The following is a 16208-nucleotide window of genomic DNA, read 5'->3' as shown; positions in this document are numbered from 1 at the left end:
CCTGAGGCAGCCAGGGGCTTATTAACTGGAATCCTTAGAGCTTCCCAGTCTCCGTGAAATGCAGCGCCCCCTCTTAGGCTTCTCTCTTATTTTATATACTGTAGAGCATTTCCACAAGCAGACAGCTTGTTGTACCTCTTTTGGTCACACGGGGGCATAGTGGTTTAAGACAGGTTTGAGTTTCATTGCCATGTGTGCACATCATTCACCGTCAGCCTTCGAGGTGTACACTGCTTTTCAGAGCCCAGTGCTTTTTGGTGTGACTCCGCCCCCATGGTCTGTGACTCCGCCCCCATGGTCTGTGACTCCGCCCCCATGGTCTGTGACTCCGCCCTCACAGGTCTGCCTGAACCCGTCCCTCGGGAGACACATTCAGAGTTCCGAATTGCTCACAGCTCGAATCACATCCTATACTTTAATTATCCTATGAATCAGATCTGTTTCCGTGAGAATGATTTATTGGCCGTATTACCAGGGCTGCAGTAGCGACTATGGGCATGTCATCACTGATGTGCGTCTGTGATCTTTGCGGGAACATGCGAAGCCTTGGGATTCCTCTATGAAGAGGCTTCGCTCGCTCACTACTCCTGATCATGCTGAAACAGGAGCCAGGCCTGAAAGATGTTCTCTGGGCCCAGTGACACTTTAAATAACAGTCTCAGGAAGTAAGGCAGCAGTTCCAAGTTGGTTACATACGGGGCTAAGTTAAGCCCTCAAGTGAAAGGGCAGTGCTGTTGTACCCTGGATGGCTGCAGTGAGATAGCTGTCATCACTTTATTGCAGGTGCTTGGGATGATGATAATCATGTATTGTAATGCAGTAGTGGTTATAACTGTGTGTTACTGCGACGCTGTGATATTCAGCCTTTCATGGATCGACCTGCAGGGGGCACCCTTCAAGTTACGAAAACGCGCAGTGGGACATGGAGCCAGGCTCCCTTCACGGACTGACGCAGTGACCCGTTGAACCAGTACCGTGAGCAGCAGGAACGTTTGCTCATAAATCCTCAGCCCGCTTCTGATTTACCGGGCAGACATGAAACGCTGCTGGTCAGGGGGGAGCCAGGGCCGGATTGGTGGTCTGGAACGTAATTAGAATTTGGTTGTGTGGGATGATACATCGCCTGTGCTGCAGCCCCCCCCCCCCCCCCCCCCAGAGCTCTCTCTAGGCCTGACAAAGCGCCTACCCTCCCCCCACCCCCAGCAGGTCTGCCCCTTCGCCTCCAGCCGTGAATTAATTTCGTGAATAATCTCTCTACATCACTTACGCTCTCCGCAGACTCACTTGTCAGGCTGAAGTAAAGACACCCGGGCTCCTAGCGCTGATACGGCCAGGCTTAATTTCACCCCCCTCCCCCCCCAAGTCATTTTGTGCGTCAGGGGTCTGTTTGGATGCCTTGGAAGCGGCGGATGCAGGACGCGATGGCAGCTGTGTCATCCAGGTGACAGAAGAATGCCTTCGGCCTTTAGGGGTGATTTATTACGCCGCCGCCTTAATGCGGGATGCCGTGCGGGGACATCAGTTCAGTATTCGGGCCAGGACTCCATCCAAGCACACCATGCTAGCAGCTGGAGGCTCCGCAAGGGAAGGCAGGGCACACATCCCATCATGCTCTGCTTCCTTGGGGTTTGATGTTTTTATTTTTTAATTGCAGACAGCATGATTGGGTATACACAGAATGTAGTTCGGCTTTCCCCTCCCCCCCAGCTGCAGGTGCCCGACAGCCCGTCTGATTGGGTATGAAGAGAATGCAGTTCGGTTTGCCCCCCCCCCCCCCCCATACTGCCTGCCCTACTGCACCTTATTTGCTGCATGAAAATTAATTTCCATTCAATTCCTTGGAAGCCTGTTCATCTCACAGTTACTCCTCAACTTTTTACATGACTAAACAACCGTCTGCTCCCCCTCCCCCCATTCGGTTAAGGCATCCTTTTGTATAAGGCCACCTCTTTACCCACACTCCACACTAAAGGGGGGCCTTAAATCAGAATCACGTCAGTTCCACCCCCCACCATCCAAGGCTGAAAAATCGTGTTGTTGGAAGGTTGGGCCACAGAAAAGGAGAGCGATTTGTCAGAGGAAGGTAGGAAATGAACCTCTGCGTTTGCACACGAGAGAAAGACAATCAATCAAAACTAAACTGAAGAGAGTGGGAGGCTCCGCCCATGGAGTGTGACAGCAGCAGGCCGGGTGCGCCGGTGTGTGATATGGTCTGTGCAGTGTGATTTGGGGATTTCAGTGCCGCTGCATCCGTCCTTCACCGTGAATGCTACGACTGACGGCCAGCTCTTTGACCTTAGGGCCTTAATCGCCCCTGTGATCCACACGTCGCTCTCCTCTTCCCGCAGGTCATTTCCCAGCTCCGAGTTCTCAGCCGCTCCGTAACGGCTGGCTCCAAGTTCGATCGGGAGCTGTGGTCCAACAGCCTGTCCCCTGTGCTGAACCTGTGGAAGAAGCTGAACCAGGTGAGCCTGCGCTGTGTGCCGGGTGCTCCCTCCACGCCATGTCACTCTTCTCCTCACTCTGTGCTCGCTGCCTGACTTCCCCCGGGTGGTAGGTCACGGTCACGCTGCTGAAATCGACAGTGCGGCAGCAATCTCCCAGCCTCCGGCTTTCAGCCACTGGTGCTCTTAGTAACATGAGATCCCAGTCAGGAAGGTGGACTGCTCTGACAGGGAGACCTCACTTAGGTAGCATACATCTGTGAAGGGACAGGAAGGGAAGTGGGGCTTGCTGGGCTGGAACAGTGCTTACATCTAGCATCCAATGAGGAGGCCAGATTAACGTCACATGGCTTGATGATGTCATGACATCACTGAGTGACTTGACCACACTGTGAAAGTAGTTGTAAAAACTATGTATTCGATGGCTTTGTGTTTATGTTGGTTGAAGTGATGTTTGGTAGGCTTGCCTCACAGGTGAGACGTGATGGACCCGGTTCCTCTCTTAGTGGGCCTGGTTCCGGCCATTTCCTCTGTGCCTCTGTTTCTAGTCCTTTCCCCTGAGGGTTCTGAGACCACGCCATGGAACCATCTGCCAGGCACGCCTGCGGGTCTCTGCTTTTGGCTCTCCATTCTCCTTTAAGTGCTGCTGGACTGGCATTCTTGGCAATTTCATCATTTCTGCAGCCTTCTGAACATTTTGTTTTTGCTGTGAGTGACAAAATGAAATTTCCCCTGTTTTTCTAGGGCTCGTCCCTCATCCACCAGAAGGTAGCGCCACCGAGTGAGAGCCAGGGGTCCCCAGTGCTGTCCTTCATTGTCCTCGAGCAGTTCAATGCCATCCGCCTGGTCCAGAGCATCCATCAGTCGCTGGCAGCACTCAGCAGGGTGATCCGCGGCACCTCCCTGCTGACGGCCCATGTGCAGAAGCTGGCAACGGCGCTACTCAACCAGGAGGTGCCGCCCTCTCTCTCCGTCTGTGCCTCTCTTTGTCTGTGCCTGTCTCTGTGTGTGTCTGTCTCTCGCTGTCTCTGTGTATCTCTGTCTCTCCTTTTTGCTTACCTGTGTCTGTGTCTGTCTATCTCTCTGTCCCTCTCTCTCCTTTTGTGTCTGTCTGTGCCCATTGTTTGTCTCTGCGTCTGTCTCTGTCTGTCAGTCTGTGCCTGTCTCATGCTGTGTCTGTGTATCTCTCTGTTTCTGAGTTTCTCTCTCTGTCTGTGCCTCTCTGTCTGTCTGTCTTTGTGTCTGTCTCTATGTCTCTGTCTGTTGTCTGTCTGTCGCTGTTAATCTCTGGGCCTGTCTATTTTTCTGCATCTGTGCCTGTCTGTGCTTTTATCTGTCTGTCGGCCTATTTATGTTTGTGTCTGTGCCTGATGGGCATATAATCACGGTTTCAGTCACAGCGTGGTAACAGGAAGTCAGCACAGCGATTGACGTGTAATCTTGGCCCTAGTCAGGCTGTGCCCTTTATCAGTCCATCTGCTCCGTCTAGTCTGCAATATTTGACTAATTTCTCTGATCGCAGAGCCTGGTGGAGACCATGACGTGCCCAAATGGGTCCCCACTGTCCTGCGCGGCATGGCTGAGGTGCCGATTAACTGCACACGCGTTCCGGCCCCGACTCCTACCGCAGTCCCATCCCGCCTGGCGCCCGGCTCTCCTTCACACAAAGCACCAATTAGTTACTCGTTAATGCAGGCGGCTCGTAAATGAGAGTGTGGACGGCAGTGCGGCCTCGTCTCTGGGCTGTCAGCACTGCTGATGTGGCATCGTGCCAGCCTGGGCCGTCATGGCCACATAATCACCCTTCATGGCTTTATTTTTTCTGTGACGCCAGACAGGGGGTGAGGGGGTGGGGGGGTGGGGCTGTCTCTGACTTGTCCTTGGTTTCATTTCCTGCCAAGTGACACAAAGACTGAATGGATGTGGCTTTTAAACGCTTCAAGCTAAGTCAGGAGAAATTAGTTTCTTAATGTCAGACAGCGTTTTGATCAGGCGGAACAGAACACCCTGATCCTGAGAGGAGGGACCAAGGAGAGAGCTACAGGGGGTAACAGTCAGGCCCCTCCCACTCCCTGCATGCTTGCAGTTCAGGGTTGCCACCTGAAGGTGGCAGCATCCTGGTCCCCACCCAATGCTGTGGACTTGGTAGAGAACGATGTCCTGAAAGACTGCTTTCTTAACAGTTCGTTTCAGTGACTGCAGAAGATTTCTTTAATAACGAACAAAGAACAAAATTCCCACAATCCTCTGCAGTTTGAGTTGTTTCTGTGCTTGTGTCTCCTGACTCTGAATACCGGAGGTGGGCACCACTCTGGATCCTTGTGTGTCAACTGAGCTCCCTGACCTTGCCTCTGCACCCCTCTACACCCCCCACAGTGCCCCCAGAGCTGGCAGAGCAAATGGGAGGGGCCGGAGGACCCCATGCAGTACCTGAGGGCCGTGGTGAGCCGTGCACTGGCCATACAGGTAAATGCACCCATGCGACCTGCACCTTTCATGGGGAGGAGTCAGCTACACCAACTCAGTGGGGCATGCTGTAAGATCCGATGTGGGGCTCCACCCTCGACACCTTTATTGTTAAACTAAACCACCTGTGAGCTTTTTACGGAACGTTTCTGAAATATTGTTCTTACCACCTTTTGTTAGCGTTTTATGCCACGCCACAGGCCTGGTAAGACATGCTAATAAGAAATCAATGCAACAGCCTTAAAAGGGATTATAGCATTAGGAGTGCTGACCTGGAGTGTCTCTGTGTGCCGTGCATGACTCATTCTTGGCGATTGTTCATAAGGGGAATTACTGCTTTGCATTCCCTGGAAAATAAACACTTACCGAAATATGCGCTTTCCATGAGCATGTCGCAGGAAATGCAGTGTTATACTTATTAGTGAAGGAGGCATGCAGCTTCAGGATTTCGAAGAAGGAAGCACATTACTGGGTTGTATGTGTGACACTACATTAAAAGCGCTTTTCAGGAGTCCTTGCTGTCAGGCAAGCCCGCTGTGTTACGCCCTACCGTGCGCTGTGTTACGCCCTACCGTGCGCTGTGTTACGCCCTACCGTGCGCTGTGTTACGCCCTACCGTGCGCTGTGTTACGCCCTACCGTGCGCTGTGTTACGCCCTACCGTGCGCTGTGTTACGCCCTACCGTGCGCTGTGTTACGCTCTACCGTGCGCTGTGTTACGCCCTACCGTGCGCTGTGTTACGCCCTACCGTGCGCTGTGTTACGCCCTACCGTGCGCTGTGTTACGCTGTGTCACACGCTGTGTTGCGCCGTGCCGCGCGCCGTTTTTCCATCCTGCTAAAAAGGTTTCGGTAGAAACCCAGGGGAAGCTGATGGAACAACAGCAGCCCCCCCTTCTGTAGCTGGCACCACTTTGCAGTGGCGCAGTGCCGGCTGCATCCGTGTGAATCCGCACCCTTTTACTCGTCCCCACTCAAGTCACTTCCTGAGGTGTGTCACCGTCTCCCGAGTCCACAGCAAACCCGGGTGCGGCGTAAAGGAAGGATGAGCGCCGCCCCTCTCCGTTCTGACGTGTCCTTGTCCTGGTGCTGGTGGGAGCAGCAGGTGCATTTGCCGCATTTACTGTCTCGCCGGGGCCGCAGCAGGGAATGCGCTCCTTCCTGTTTGCCTGTCTCAGAGAAGAGGGCCCTCTATAAACGCCAGAGTCCACACTGCCAGTAGCTCAGGTTCAGTGTATCGGCTCTGTCACTGTCCTGTCTGTGTAGCTCTGCCATGGCTGCCCCCCCAGTTCTGCCCCCCCAGTTCTGCCCCCCCAGTTCTGCCACTGAGCGCTGGCCTTCTTGCCCCAGCAATATACACACCATCTTTTGGAAGCTTCATGATAGTTGAAGAGATCTGGTTAAAGTGGAGATAGAAACATCTACATAACCAAAACAATCCATCCTTTTTTTTTTTTTTAACAGTAGCAGCAGGGCATGTTGTAAAAGCACAAGGCTGGATCTTTTTTTGTAGTATCTGACCTGGGGGTCTCTTTCAGCATCACCAGGTACAACAGGCTGCTGTCAGTTTGCAGAAACATCTCTACCATAACCAGGCGGCGGAAGCCTTTATGGGGCCGGTTCCACGTCCCCTAATCTCCGCCTTTCCTCAGCATTACGCAGATTAAGGTTTGACCACGCGCTGCACCAGAGCTCATCTCGGTCCTTTAAGAGCCCCTAGATGCTGACCAGGCACTTCATCATCATTCTTAATTTAGCCACTTGTTTAGTAGAGTCCATGATTTTGCTTTTCGGACTGAAAAAGAAGTTTCCCTCCAGTGGGGGGAGCTGGAGGTTCTGCAGCCTCTGGTCCTGCAGCCGCTGGTCCTGCTTGTGAGAGCGGCTGGTCCCTCTCTAATTGGGCCACCAGGGTAGGTTTGTTCCTCCGTATGTCGGAGTGATTTTTCTGACGGGTCGGTGCTGTCTGACCCCTCATTCTCTCTCCGATGACGCCCCCCCCCCCCCCCACCGCTGGACTGAAACCGCTTACCGATGTCCGAGCCGCCTGCTCCATCTCCTGCGCCAGTCCGTTTGGTCCTCAGGCTGGGTTTAGCTGCCTTATCTGCTGCTGGGATGGAAACGCCTCGTCTGGCCGTACTACACCATGGGCTGATCTGGGATCAGTAAATTTGAGGGAATTTTTAGTTAATGTCTCCTGCTTCACGTTGTTCTTAGAAATTTTGAGCCTGGAAGCAGCCTTCTGCCAGCAGAACCACAATTAATTCGGGATTTGAAAATGCTGATCTTTTAAAAATATAGAATGGTCTATTTCTTTTTCCAGAGCTGTATACATGTGCAAACACCACACATACTGTTCAACTAATCAGAACACAAAAATCAGGAAAATTGAGAAGGTGACAATTGTACGGAAGAGGATTACGGCCACGAAAATATTATTTGAATTCTGACTTTTTTTTTCTCAGAATTCTGATTTTGATCTCAGAATTCTTTTTTTTCTAAAGTCAGAATTCTGAGAAAAAAGTCAATTAATATTTTCTTGGTGGTCCCAACCCTCTTCCGTACAATTTATAGCATAAATCTGTTGAGATTTTATATGAAGAAATTTTTTTTAGCACTGGAATTTAAGACAGATATGCACATGTTTGGGTTGGACATGGCTGGAAGAGGCCCAGTATGTACTGGAAATCAAAAGCCTGTCCATACTGGGATCTCGTGGAGCTGCTGGGAATGCACCTTCACATCACTCATTTGGCGTCGGCGCGTGGCCAGCGATGCAGAGCGGCGGGGGGCACGTGCAGCCCTGTCATCTCTGTCCTGACAGCGTGTTTGCAGCCCTCCAGCCCTGCAAGCGCATCGGCAGTGTGGGGTGACTTTGAGGGAGATAAGCCAGCGTCGTGCCTGCATGTGTGTGTGTGTATGTTTGCGTGAGTACATACATGTGCCTGTGTGCGTATGTGTGCCTGTGTGCGTACGTGTGCCTGTGTGCGCCTGTGTGCGTATGCGTGCCTCACTGGTCTGATTGGGTCTCTGCCACGTCACGCAACACAGGCCTGGGTGCAGAGGGCGGAGAGACAGACCCTCACGATGGATACCCTGGACCTTTCGGAGCTCCTCCACCCCGACACCTTCCTAAACGCGCTGCGGCAGGAGACCGCTAGGTACCGCCCCCCCCCTCCACCCACACCTTATTCTGCCATAGCATGTGTAACCGTGACAGACACGTGTGCATGTTCCTCCACGCGTAAACACTGCCGTCTCCGCACGCAGGGCCCTGGGCTGCTCTATGGACAGCCTGAAGTTCGTAACATCATGGAAGAGCCGGATTCCAGGGGCTAACCTGCAAGTGAAGGTATCGCCGAATCCCGATGCACACTGTCCCCTGTGGGCCTGACGTGGTTAATCAGGAGCTCACTCCATGCACCGCGGTTCTGTGCCTAGACTCTCTTCCCCCTCACACTGTCCACGGGCAGCTAAGAGGGTCTTGTTGACCGCCGGTGGGGGGCTGGGCCATTTTAGGGCACCCTTCCTCCTCGGTGTGGCGAGGGCCCACCAAGGGAAGCCAGGACTGCAGTGGTGTCATTGGTGGGGTAGTTTTCAGTAGTGTCGGGAGCAAAGCCCTCCAGCGACATCATTCCAGCACGTTCCCTCGCTCCCCACGGCACCATCCTGGATGATCTCGCACGCTATATACATCCTCCAAGACGGGAGGCATGTTTATCCATCTTTTTCAGAACTTCAACGGTGTCGGCAGTGTTTCACAGAGCAGGAAGGTCATATTTCATCTGTCTGCTGGTTTTATTACTACACGTCGTCAATCCTTCATTTGTGTCGCATTGACGGGAGGCGTGTGAAGTGATACTGATACGACCCCCCAGGCGTATGAGCGTGAATGTAGCCATTCATGAGATGGGGACCTTAGAACACCGCAGCCTGCACTCTCAGGCACGTCGTTCGCTTGACACTTTTCCTTCCTTCCTTGACCCCCCCCCCCCCCCCCCCCCCAATTGCCTTCACAAAGCAGCACGCACACAAATGGTCGTGCAAACGCACTCGGAGAGGCCGGCATGCTGGGCTTTTCCTCCGTCTCTGTCACAGAAGCTTCTCGTTGAGGGGTAGGTCTTCCCCTGCCCTGACCCCCCCACACCCGGACAGGAAGGGAGTAAGGGCTGCGTTTCCATGGTTACACACTGTTCCCGTCCCGGGACTGTCGTAGAGACGCACTGTCGGTCCCTCGGTCCCTCGCCTGTGGGCGTCTTTGCCTGACCTCATCCAGCTGAGCCCCCTGAGGGCCATGATCCGCATGTTTGAGACGGTGTGTCCTCAGTAGACCCTGATTGCATCAGAAACAGCAAGTACTGTGACTGAAGTATCAAAATGATCAGTCATGGTGGGCAGTAAAGTCTGGGCTAAAACTGGGGCAGCTTTCGCCGTAAACTTCTGACACATGTGGTCTAGAGCATCTCATTGCACCCCCCCCCCCCCCACAGTCATTTTAGCAAGTTTTTTTAAGCAATCCGCCCCCCCACCCCACAGGTGGATGGATTGAAGCTGGAGGGCTGCAGTTTCGACGGGACGCAGCTGAGCGAGAACCAGCATGACTCCCCCAGCGAGTCGGCAGTGCCATCCTGCTGCATGGCCTGGATTCCGCAGGTACGCCCCCCCCCCCCCCCCCAAACACACACACACACACACACACACACACACACACACAGGGCCTTATCTTCCCCGAACATCCCAGCATTCTACCTCCGCACCGTGCCGGGTGCCGGTTGACTCCGGGTCAGGGTTAGTGGGTGGGGGGGGGGGCATTTGAATCACCGTGGCGACTACGATAATGCCAGCTGCCAGCTCAGCTCCATTAGGAGTGTGGAAGGAAGGCACTACGTTATTTGGATCCTCCGAACTGTGAAGGACTCTGTGGATAACGCAATCTGGAAATGTCGACTCGCCCGTCTGGAATGGCGGCTTTGCTGCGGAATGCCAGACCCGGCCTCTCACTCCCTCTGTCCTGGAATGCTTCATCCGGAGCTCTTCTCCGATTCATTTCATGCTGGAAGTAAAGGCTTAAAGCCGTTTGGGGACGACCAGGGTGAAAGACCCCCCTCCCCCGGATCACAGGAGGAAACAATAACGGAGCCTCTGGGGGAGAAGGGCGCCGTTTGCCTTTTGTTTGAGAGAAAAGCAGGTGTTTTAGGCGGATGAGGAGAATCCTGATACCCAGGGGCAAATCCGGAGAAGAGCTACAGGACACAGCTCCTCTCCATTGTCACGCTGCCGTGTTTCCCCCCAAGGCCACGCCTTGCTCTCGCTTTCACACTTTTTCACGGAATGCTTGTGAATGCACGCTCCCTGGGACCGCCAGCTCGCCCCGCCCCGCCGCACCTGCCGCTCCTTTAACTCCTAAACCGCTTTACCGCTGACTTCCAGCAGAGCGGCGCTGTTGTGCGGGGTGCCGTCTTGCATTTGATGTAGCCATCAGCTCAGGATAATGAGGCTCCTCGATGATGGTCCCTGGGAAAGCGAAGGCAGATGGAGCGGAGATGGGGACGGTCGCAGCACGGCCCGGGAGAAGAAAGGCGAGCCAGCATGGCTGATTCAGCTACTGCTATTAGAACAGCCAGTGCAATTAAGATTAATAACGTGATGATGATGCTGTAACAGCTATTTATTTACTCGTTATTTACTCTCACGCTTTCACAGAGGGTTTATCATGCATCTCTTTTACTTTGCTTATTAACCAATTTGTTTGTTCAGCCATCTGGATAAGCAGCCCCCCCTTGAGGGTCCAACAAGGGCCTCCAGTTTTGGGCACCCCCACCCTGACCTTTGTTCCTGTCCCACAGAGTGCCAGCGCCTGCTTCAGCCCGGAGGAGAGCATCTCTCTGCCCCTGTATGCCAGCGCTGAGCGTACGCGTGTCGTCACCAGCATCCAGCTGCCCTGCGCAGGCAGCCCTGACCGCTGGATCCAGACGGGGGCCGCCCTCTTCCTCACGCAGCAGTGAGGGCGGGGCTTCCAGGCAGCCAATGGGAGCGCCCAAACTCCCGCTAGACCAGTGGCAGGCAGGCAGGCAGGCTGTGTGAGTATGCAGTGAGTGCATCAGGACCACATACTCATCTGTCAGTGCAAATATTTATAATGCAGCTCCTGAATGTTACTGATCTAACACTATAAATATGAAGAGTTTTCAATGTATTTTGTGATTCTTTTCATTTTAATTAAGTTTCCAATAAATATTTCCAAAAGCAAGAAGCAGCAGTTTGATTTCCTGGGTCAGTCCCTAATGCCGAAGAGGTTTGCGTGTGTAGCTGTGTGGGTTGGCTGCATACGGACCCCAAACTCACCACGCTGCTACCTCGCTTCATACGAAGCGTCTGCTGAATGAATAAGCATTAATGTCAGCTTTCATCAGATCTGTGTCCCAGAAGGTACCAGAGGGTCTCTTACTGTGTTCCTTGCCGGCAGCAGCAGCAGCAGCGTCTGTCCTGGAGGTTTCTGGGTGTGGCACCAAGGGGGCGCAGTTTGAAAGCCTGCAGCTTCATCCTGTCCCTCAGCAGAAAACCCCATGCTGGTGCAGTACGATTCCTTCAGAGCTACTCGATCCTATAGGCGATATAGGCGGCCTGCTAGTGTGCCAACTTTTGAGGGGGTGCTGACTTGCCTGCTGATTGAGTCCAAGTCAAATTTCCCTATGGGGACAATAAAGTTTCTCTCTGTCTGTCTATATCTTATCTAATTTCATTTTGCCTCCTGTGGGGGGCGCTGTGTGTTCCCAGAACACACAGTGTCGCGCTGTGATGCAGGAAGGCATTCCCGCTGTTATTCTCCTAAGTGACCAGTCTACTGCATGAACACTGTGACATCGTCCCGGGGGCCAGGTGGGGGCCTACAGTTCACACAGCGCCCTCCTGTGGAGAGCATCCCTGTGCTCCAGGGTGTGGTCAGCCGTGCCTCACGCCTTGCATCTTAATGCACATTCTTACTTATAACTGAGAGAAGATTATCCACTTTAGCATTATATTTATAGAAGGAAATGCACTGCCGCAGAGCTGAATGACATCCTGACAGCCGGATACGAGCTTCCTGCACCGACGTCTAGCATCTGATAGTGCCTGTCAGCGACCGGGGCAATAATCATTCCTTGGGAAAGCGGGGCAGAGCATCACCAGGCTGGGGGCTCATCCCCTCTGGGCACTGTGGCTGCACTCTTTAGCGTCTCTGCCTGCTTTGTGCTTCAGCCATGTGATGGTGGGCTTAACTCGGTAAGTATGGGACCATTATATGGCCAAGCTCATATGCACAGGGTGTGATATCATGGGCCTGGTCTAGCGTGCTCTGGATGTGGTATCACAGGCCCAGGCTGGGGTGTTCTGGATGTGGTTCCTTGGGCCTGGGCTAACCTGGACTTGATGCGGTTTCATAGGCACGGGCTAGTATGCTCTGGAGGTGGTGCTGTGGACTCAGGCTAACATGTAGTTTAGGTATATTCTGCATGCAGCGTCACGGATCTGGGCTACCATGTTCTGGATGAAGTCTGAGGCTTTGCAAGGGTGTGAACAAATTCAGTACAGATGGGAGGAGACGACCGCAGCTGCAAAGACAGTGGGAGCAGCCTGACAAATGGGCATCTTTCAGGCAAATGCATCATGCTCTTCATATCGGCCAGAAACATACAAGGGCCCACCCATCCTATCTGTTATTAGACATCTAGTAATGGATTTTTCAGTGGGTCACATAATTTCCGTGTGACAAGCCGCTGCCAAGTGTGGTAATCATCCCATTGGCTTTGCGGGAGGAGTTCTGATGAGTAATGGATTGTGCTTGTAACACACTCTGCATTATGTGACACCAAAGTCAAGTGCTGGAAATTAGCATGAAAAACATGTTGCCAGTCAAGGGTATCCATTGGGGTTATTGATCTGGCTCTAAATGCATTATACATGTCAAGCAACATAAGCCCTACCGTACCGAAATAGAAAACCGGGATGCGGGTTAGGGTTTAATGAGGTAATGCAATCTCAGGGTTTAAATTAGGCTGTAACGGGGCAAAGTTGCTGGAAAGTACATCAAGGAGTAACGGGGTTACTGCAGTGCTGCCAATGCGAACGACTCCATAATATCCTGGCCTCCTTTCTGACGTTGCAGCTGCTTTCTTTGAGAGTAGCTTGGCCAGGAGATTGTTTACGTTAAGAAAGCCTGGTGATTCCTGGTGGAGGCGATTATGACTCTTAGAGTGTTTGCTTTGTGGATTTGGTTTCATCTGGAGCCCACATCCGCAGCCACTAACCTCCCTCCAGTGAGGATTGCGACTAGCAGGCTAGTTAAGCTAACTAGCTCCTTTGCCAGTCGCATCGTCACCCCAGAGGACTTGCACACGTTCAGTGAGCTCCAGTGAACATGCTGAAGGCTTGAGAAGGCACAGTAGCTCACAAACCTCAATTTCTAAGTGCTGCAAGATGCATAAAGCACTGTCTGGGAAGCAGGAGTGCTGCTATCGACACCTGTCTTCTCATTTTACAGCGCGCACTCCTACCCTGGGGAGCTGCAGCCTAAACATTTGCCTCCTAATTTGTTTTGGAGGGAAGCTGACGCGTCACACTGCGTTGTACTTTATGGTTTCCAAGAAACCTCAAATCACAGTGTGCCAGACTGAATTATAGTCACACCAGTGTCCTCCACCCAGTAAGGAGATGACTTTCATCCCTGTGCATCAGTGGCCTATTTTGGACTCAGTGGTTACTAGAATTGGAAACCGTAGAAATGTATACTTGTACTGTATTAAATAAGCAAGGATACGGGCAAACTTGTTTGCCACTCTGGTTTATTACGTTTTTTTAAATGCACCGGTGCCTCGCTTTCAGAGCCGTGGTCTCAGTCGTCGTGCTCTGAGCGCTGAATAATTCAGCGATGTTCTGCAGTCTGCCCCAGACAGCAGGGGCTTTTGCATACATGTCATGCTTTTGCCTTTTATCTCACCTCGCCAACAGGATTTGAGATTATCCTCTATCAAATGAAGAATAAAGCCCAGAACCTGGGCTACGAGAGACATCCTCATGTCTAGCGGGAGAGCTTTTGTGTTTCTCTTTAATTCCTGTTTTGTTTTATTCCCTTTAGAGATTAAGATACCGTTCGCTTTACTGTTGACTGCTCACGATCTCCGATAAGGTTTGTTATGGTCTCAAGGCAGCTGATGAAGTGTGTTAGGGTCTTGCCTACTGTATGGCCATTGATGAGAGACCTTTGGACTCTTCTGTCGGATGCAGGTAACAAAGTGCTTGGTGTTGTGTTACTGCACCTTAATTGCTCTCTAGACCCTATGATGGGCTGCTCTCACACAAACATTTGTTTTGAAGTCACTGTTGGTTACGGTCCGTCTCTCCTGTCAGGCCACTTAGGATGATACACTCAAAGGAAAAGGGCAGCTGTCAGCCATAATAGACACATCAACAGCATCTCCAGCTGACAGCAAGGCCTGGAGATGCTGGGCTTCAGCTTGCTTCTTTCATCAGGGCCGGCCTTGTCATCTCTTCAGAGCATACCTACTCGGTCTGTGTACCAGTAGATCAACAAGTAACGTCTTTCCTCCTAGGACGAATCCAGATGGCATGACAGAATTTGGTTGCCTGCTGTGAAATTACCGGGAGCGTTATAAGCACTGATAGTGCGTGTCCATTGCTGAATCTTGGTGAAGATAAGAGGTGATTGGACGGAGCAGAAGGTTGACCGCAGAAGGATCCTGGAAGATTCTAATTGCACAGTGTTGCCTAAGCACATGACTGGACCGGTTATTTGCCCAGTTCAGCCTAGTTTGCCTTAACAGGAGGTTCAACCTGTAAGTTATTTGAAGAGTGTCAGTTTCTCGCTCTCCCGAATTGGGACGTCGGACCTGCACGGAAGATCGCCAGGGTGCTGGCCTGTGCCCGGTGATAACTGCAGAGACAGAAGCACTCAAATACAGGAGATGGCTGGCAGGTAATTTCAGGCTGTCAGGAGCAGTTTGTGGAGCAAGTGAGGATTCAGCCCGAGAGTGCAGGAGACCAAGGAGGTCAGTGTCAATCTTTCCTGGCTTTGCCAATTACTGGGGCCCTTCGCGGCGTGTGAAGTACGAAAGGCGAATAAAGGAGACTGCTATGTATGACTGGACGGGGCCAGCAGAACAGAGCAGGGAGCCCCACCTGAAAGCTACAACAAGCTGAGAGATTTTCATTAATGTTCATGCTGAAAAAGTGTCCTTCAGTGGAGATGGAAATAACGGGAGTCCCACACAAGCCGGGAACGTAGCGCCTCTGAAAACACGGCTCGTGTTTATGTTCCTCACAGCCGGCCGGATTCAGCTGAGCGTGCGTTGGCAGATGAGCTGTGGTGGAATAAAGCATCCATGGAATGACTGGGAAGGCTTGGGAATCACACCACTGTCTCGCTTTAAAGAGCGGCTGTCAGCAGCCAGGCCTGCGCGTCTGCGGCGTTTCAAGCGCCTCCTTCCTGTTCGTCTCCAGCTGTGGCGCTCCTCCTCCTCCTCCTCAGCCCTCTCTCCTCAGAGCCTTCTCTCCTGTTGACAGTGTATTTTGTAACCCGCCAACACTTTGTTTAGCATTGCTGATGTCGGTGGTTTTTTTTCTTGCCTCTGGTTTCTGATTTTTATCTCTCACAGGGACACGGGGGGGGAGCATTTCATTTATTCCTTTTTCTAGAAGCCCCCCACCCCCAAGCCTTCACATCAGTCAGCAGGCATTTTCACCGGAGAATTTTAAGGGCCAAACTAAAAGCTCAGTGAGGGCCGCAGCAGTGCTCCACTGCACAGGCTAGTCAGCAGGCATTTTCACTGGAGAATTTTAAGGGCCTAGCTGAAAGCTCAGTCAGGGCCGCAGTAGTTCTCCACTGCGCAGGGTAGTCAGCAGGCATTTTCACTGGAGAGTTTTAAGGGCCTAGCTGAAAGCTCAGTCAGGGCCGCAGTAGTTCTCCACTGCACAGGCTAGTCAGCAGGCATTTTCACTGGAGAATTTTAAGGGCCTAGCTGAAAGCTCAGTCAGGGCCGCAGTAGTTCTCCACTGCGCAGGGTAGTCAGCAGGCATTTTCACTGGAGAGTTTTAAGGGCCTAGCTGAAAGCTCAGTCAGGGCCGCAGTAGTTCTCCACTGCGCAGGGTAGTCAGCAGGCATTTTCACTGGAGAGTTTTAAGGGCCTAGCTGAAAGCTCAGTCAGGGCCGCAGTAGTGCTCCACTGCGCAGGGTAGTCAGCAGGAATTTTCACTGGAGAGTTTTAAGGGCCTAGCTGAAAGCTCAGTGAGGGCCGCAGCAGTGCTCC

General features: G+C 52.5%; 1 protein-coding gene across 1 annotated transcript in view; it reads left to right on the top strand.

Annotated features, from left to right (window-relative positions):
- LOC125711867 (cytoplasmic dynein 2 heavy chain 1) overlaps window positions 1–11158 on the top strand; it is a 77900-nt gene extending 66742 nt beyond the window's left edge. Inside the window, 7 exon segments of the mRNA XM_048981273.1 lie at window positions 2349–2465; window positions 3189–3398; window positions 4821–4910; window positions 7957–8066; window positions 8176–8257; window positions 9442–9558; window positions 10752–11158. Of these exon segments, the coding sequence (XP_048837230.1) occupies window positions 2349–2465; window positions 3189–3398; window positions 4821–4910; window positions 7957–8066; window positions 8176–8257; window positions 9442–9558; window positions 10752–10910 (885 nt within the window). The 3' untranslated portion in view covers window positions 10911–11158.
- The last annotated feature ends 5050 nt before the right edge of the window (window positions 11159–16208 follow it).

Source organism: Brienomyrus brachyistius, chromosome 17 (assembly GCF_023856365.1).
Source record: "Brienomyrus brachyistius isolate T26 chromosome 17, BBRACH_0.4, whole genome shotgun sequence".
Lineage (NCBI taxonomy): Eukaryota > Metazoa > Chordata > Actinopteri > Osteoglossiformes > Mormyridae > Brienomyrus > Brienomyrus brachyistius.
Note: the sequence above shows the minus strand (reverse complement) of the source record. Positions and strands in the feature narration are given on the sequence as shown.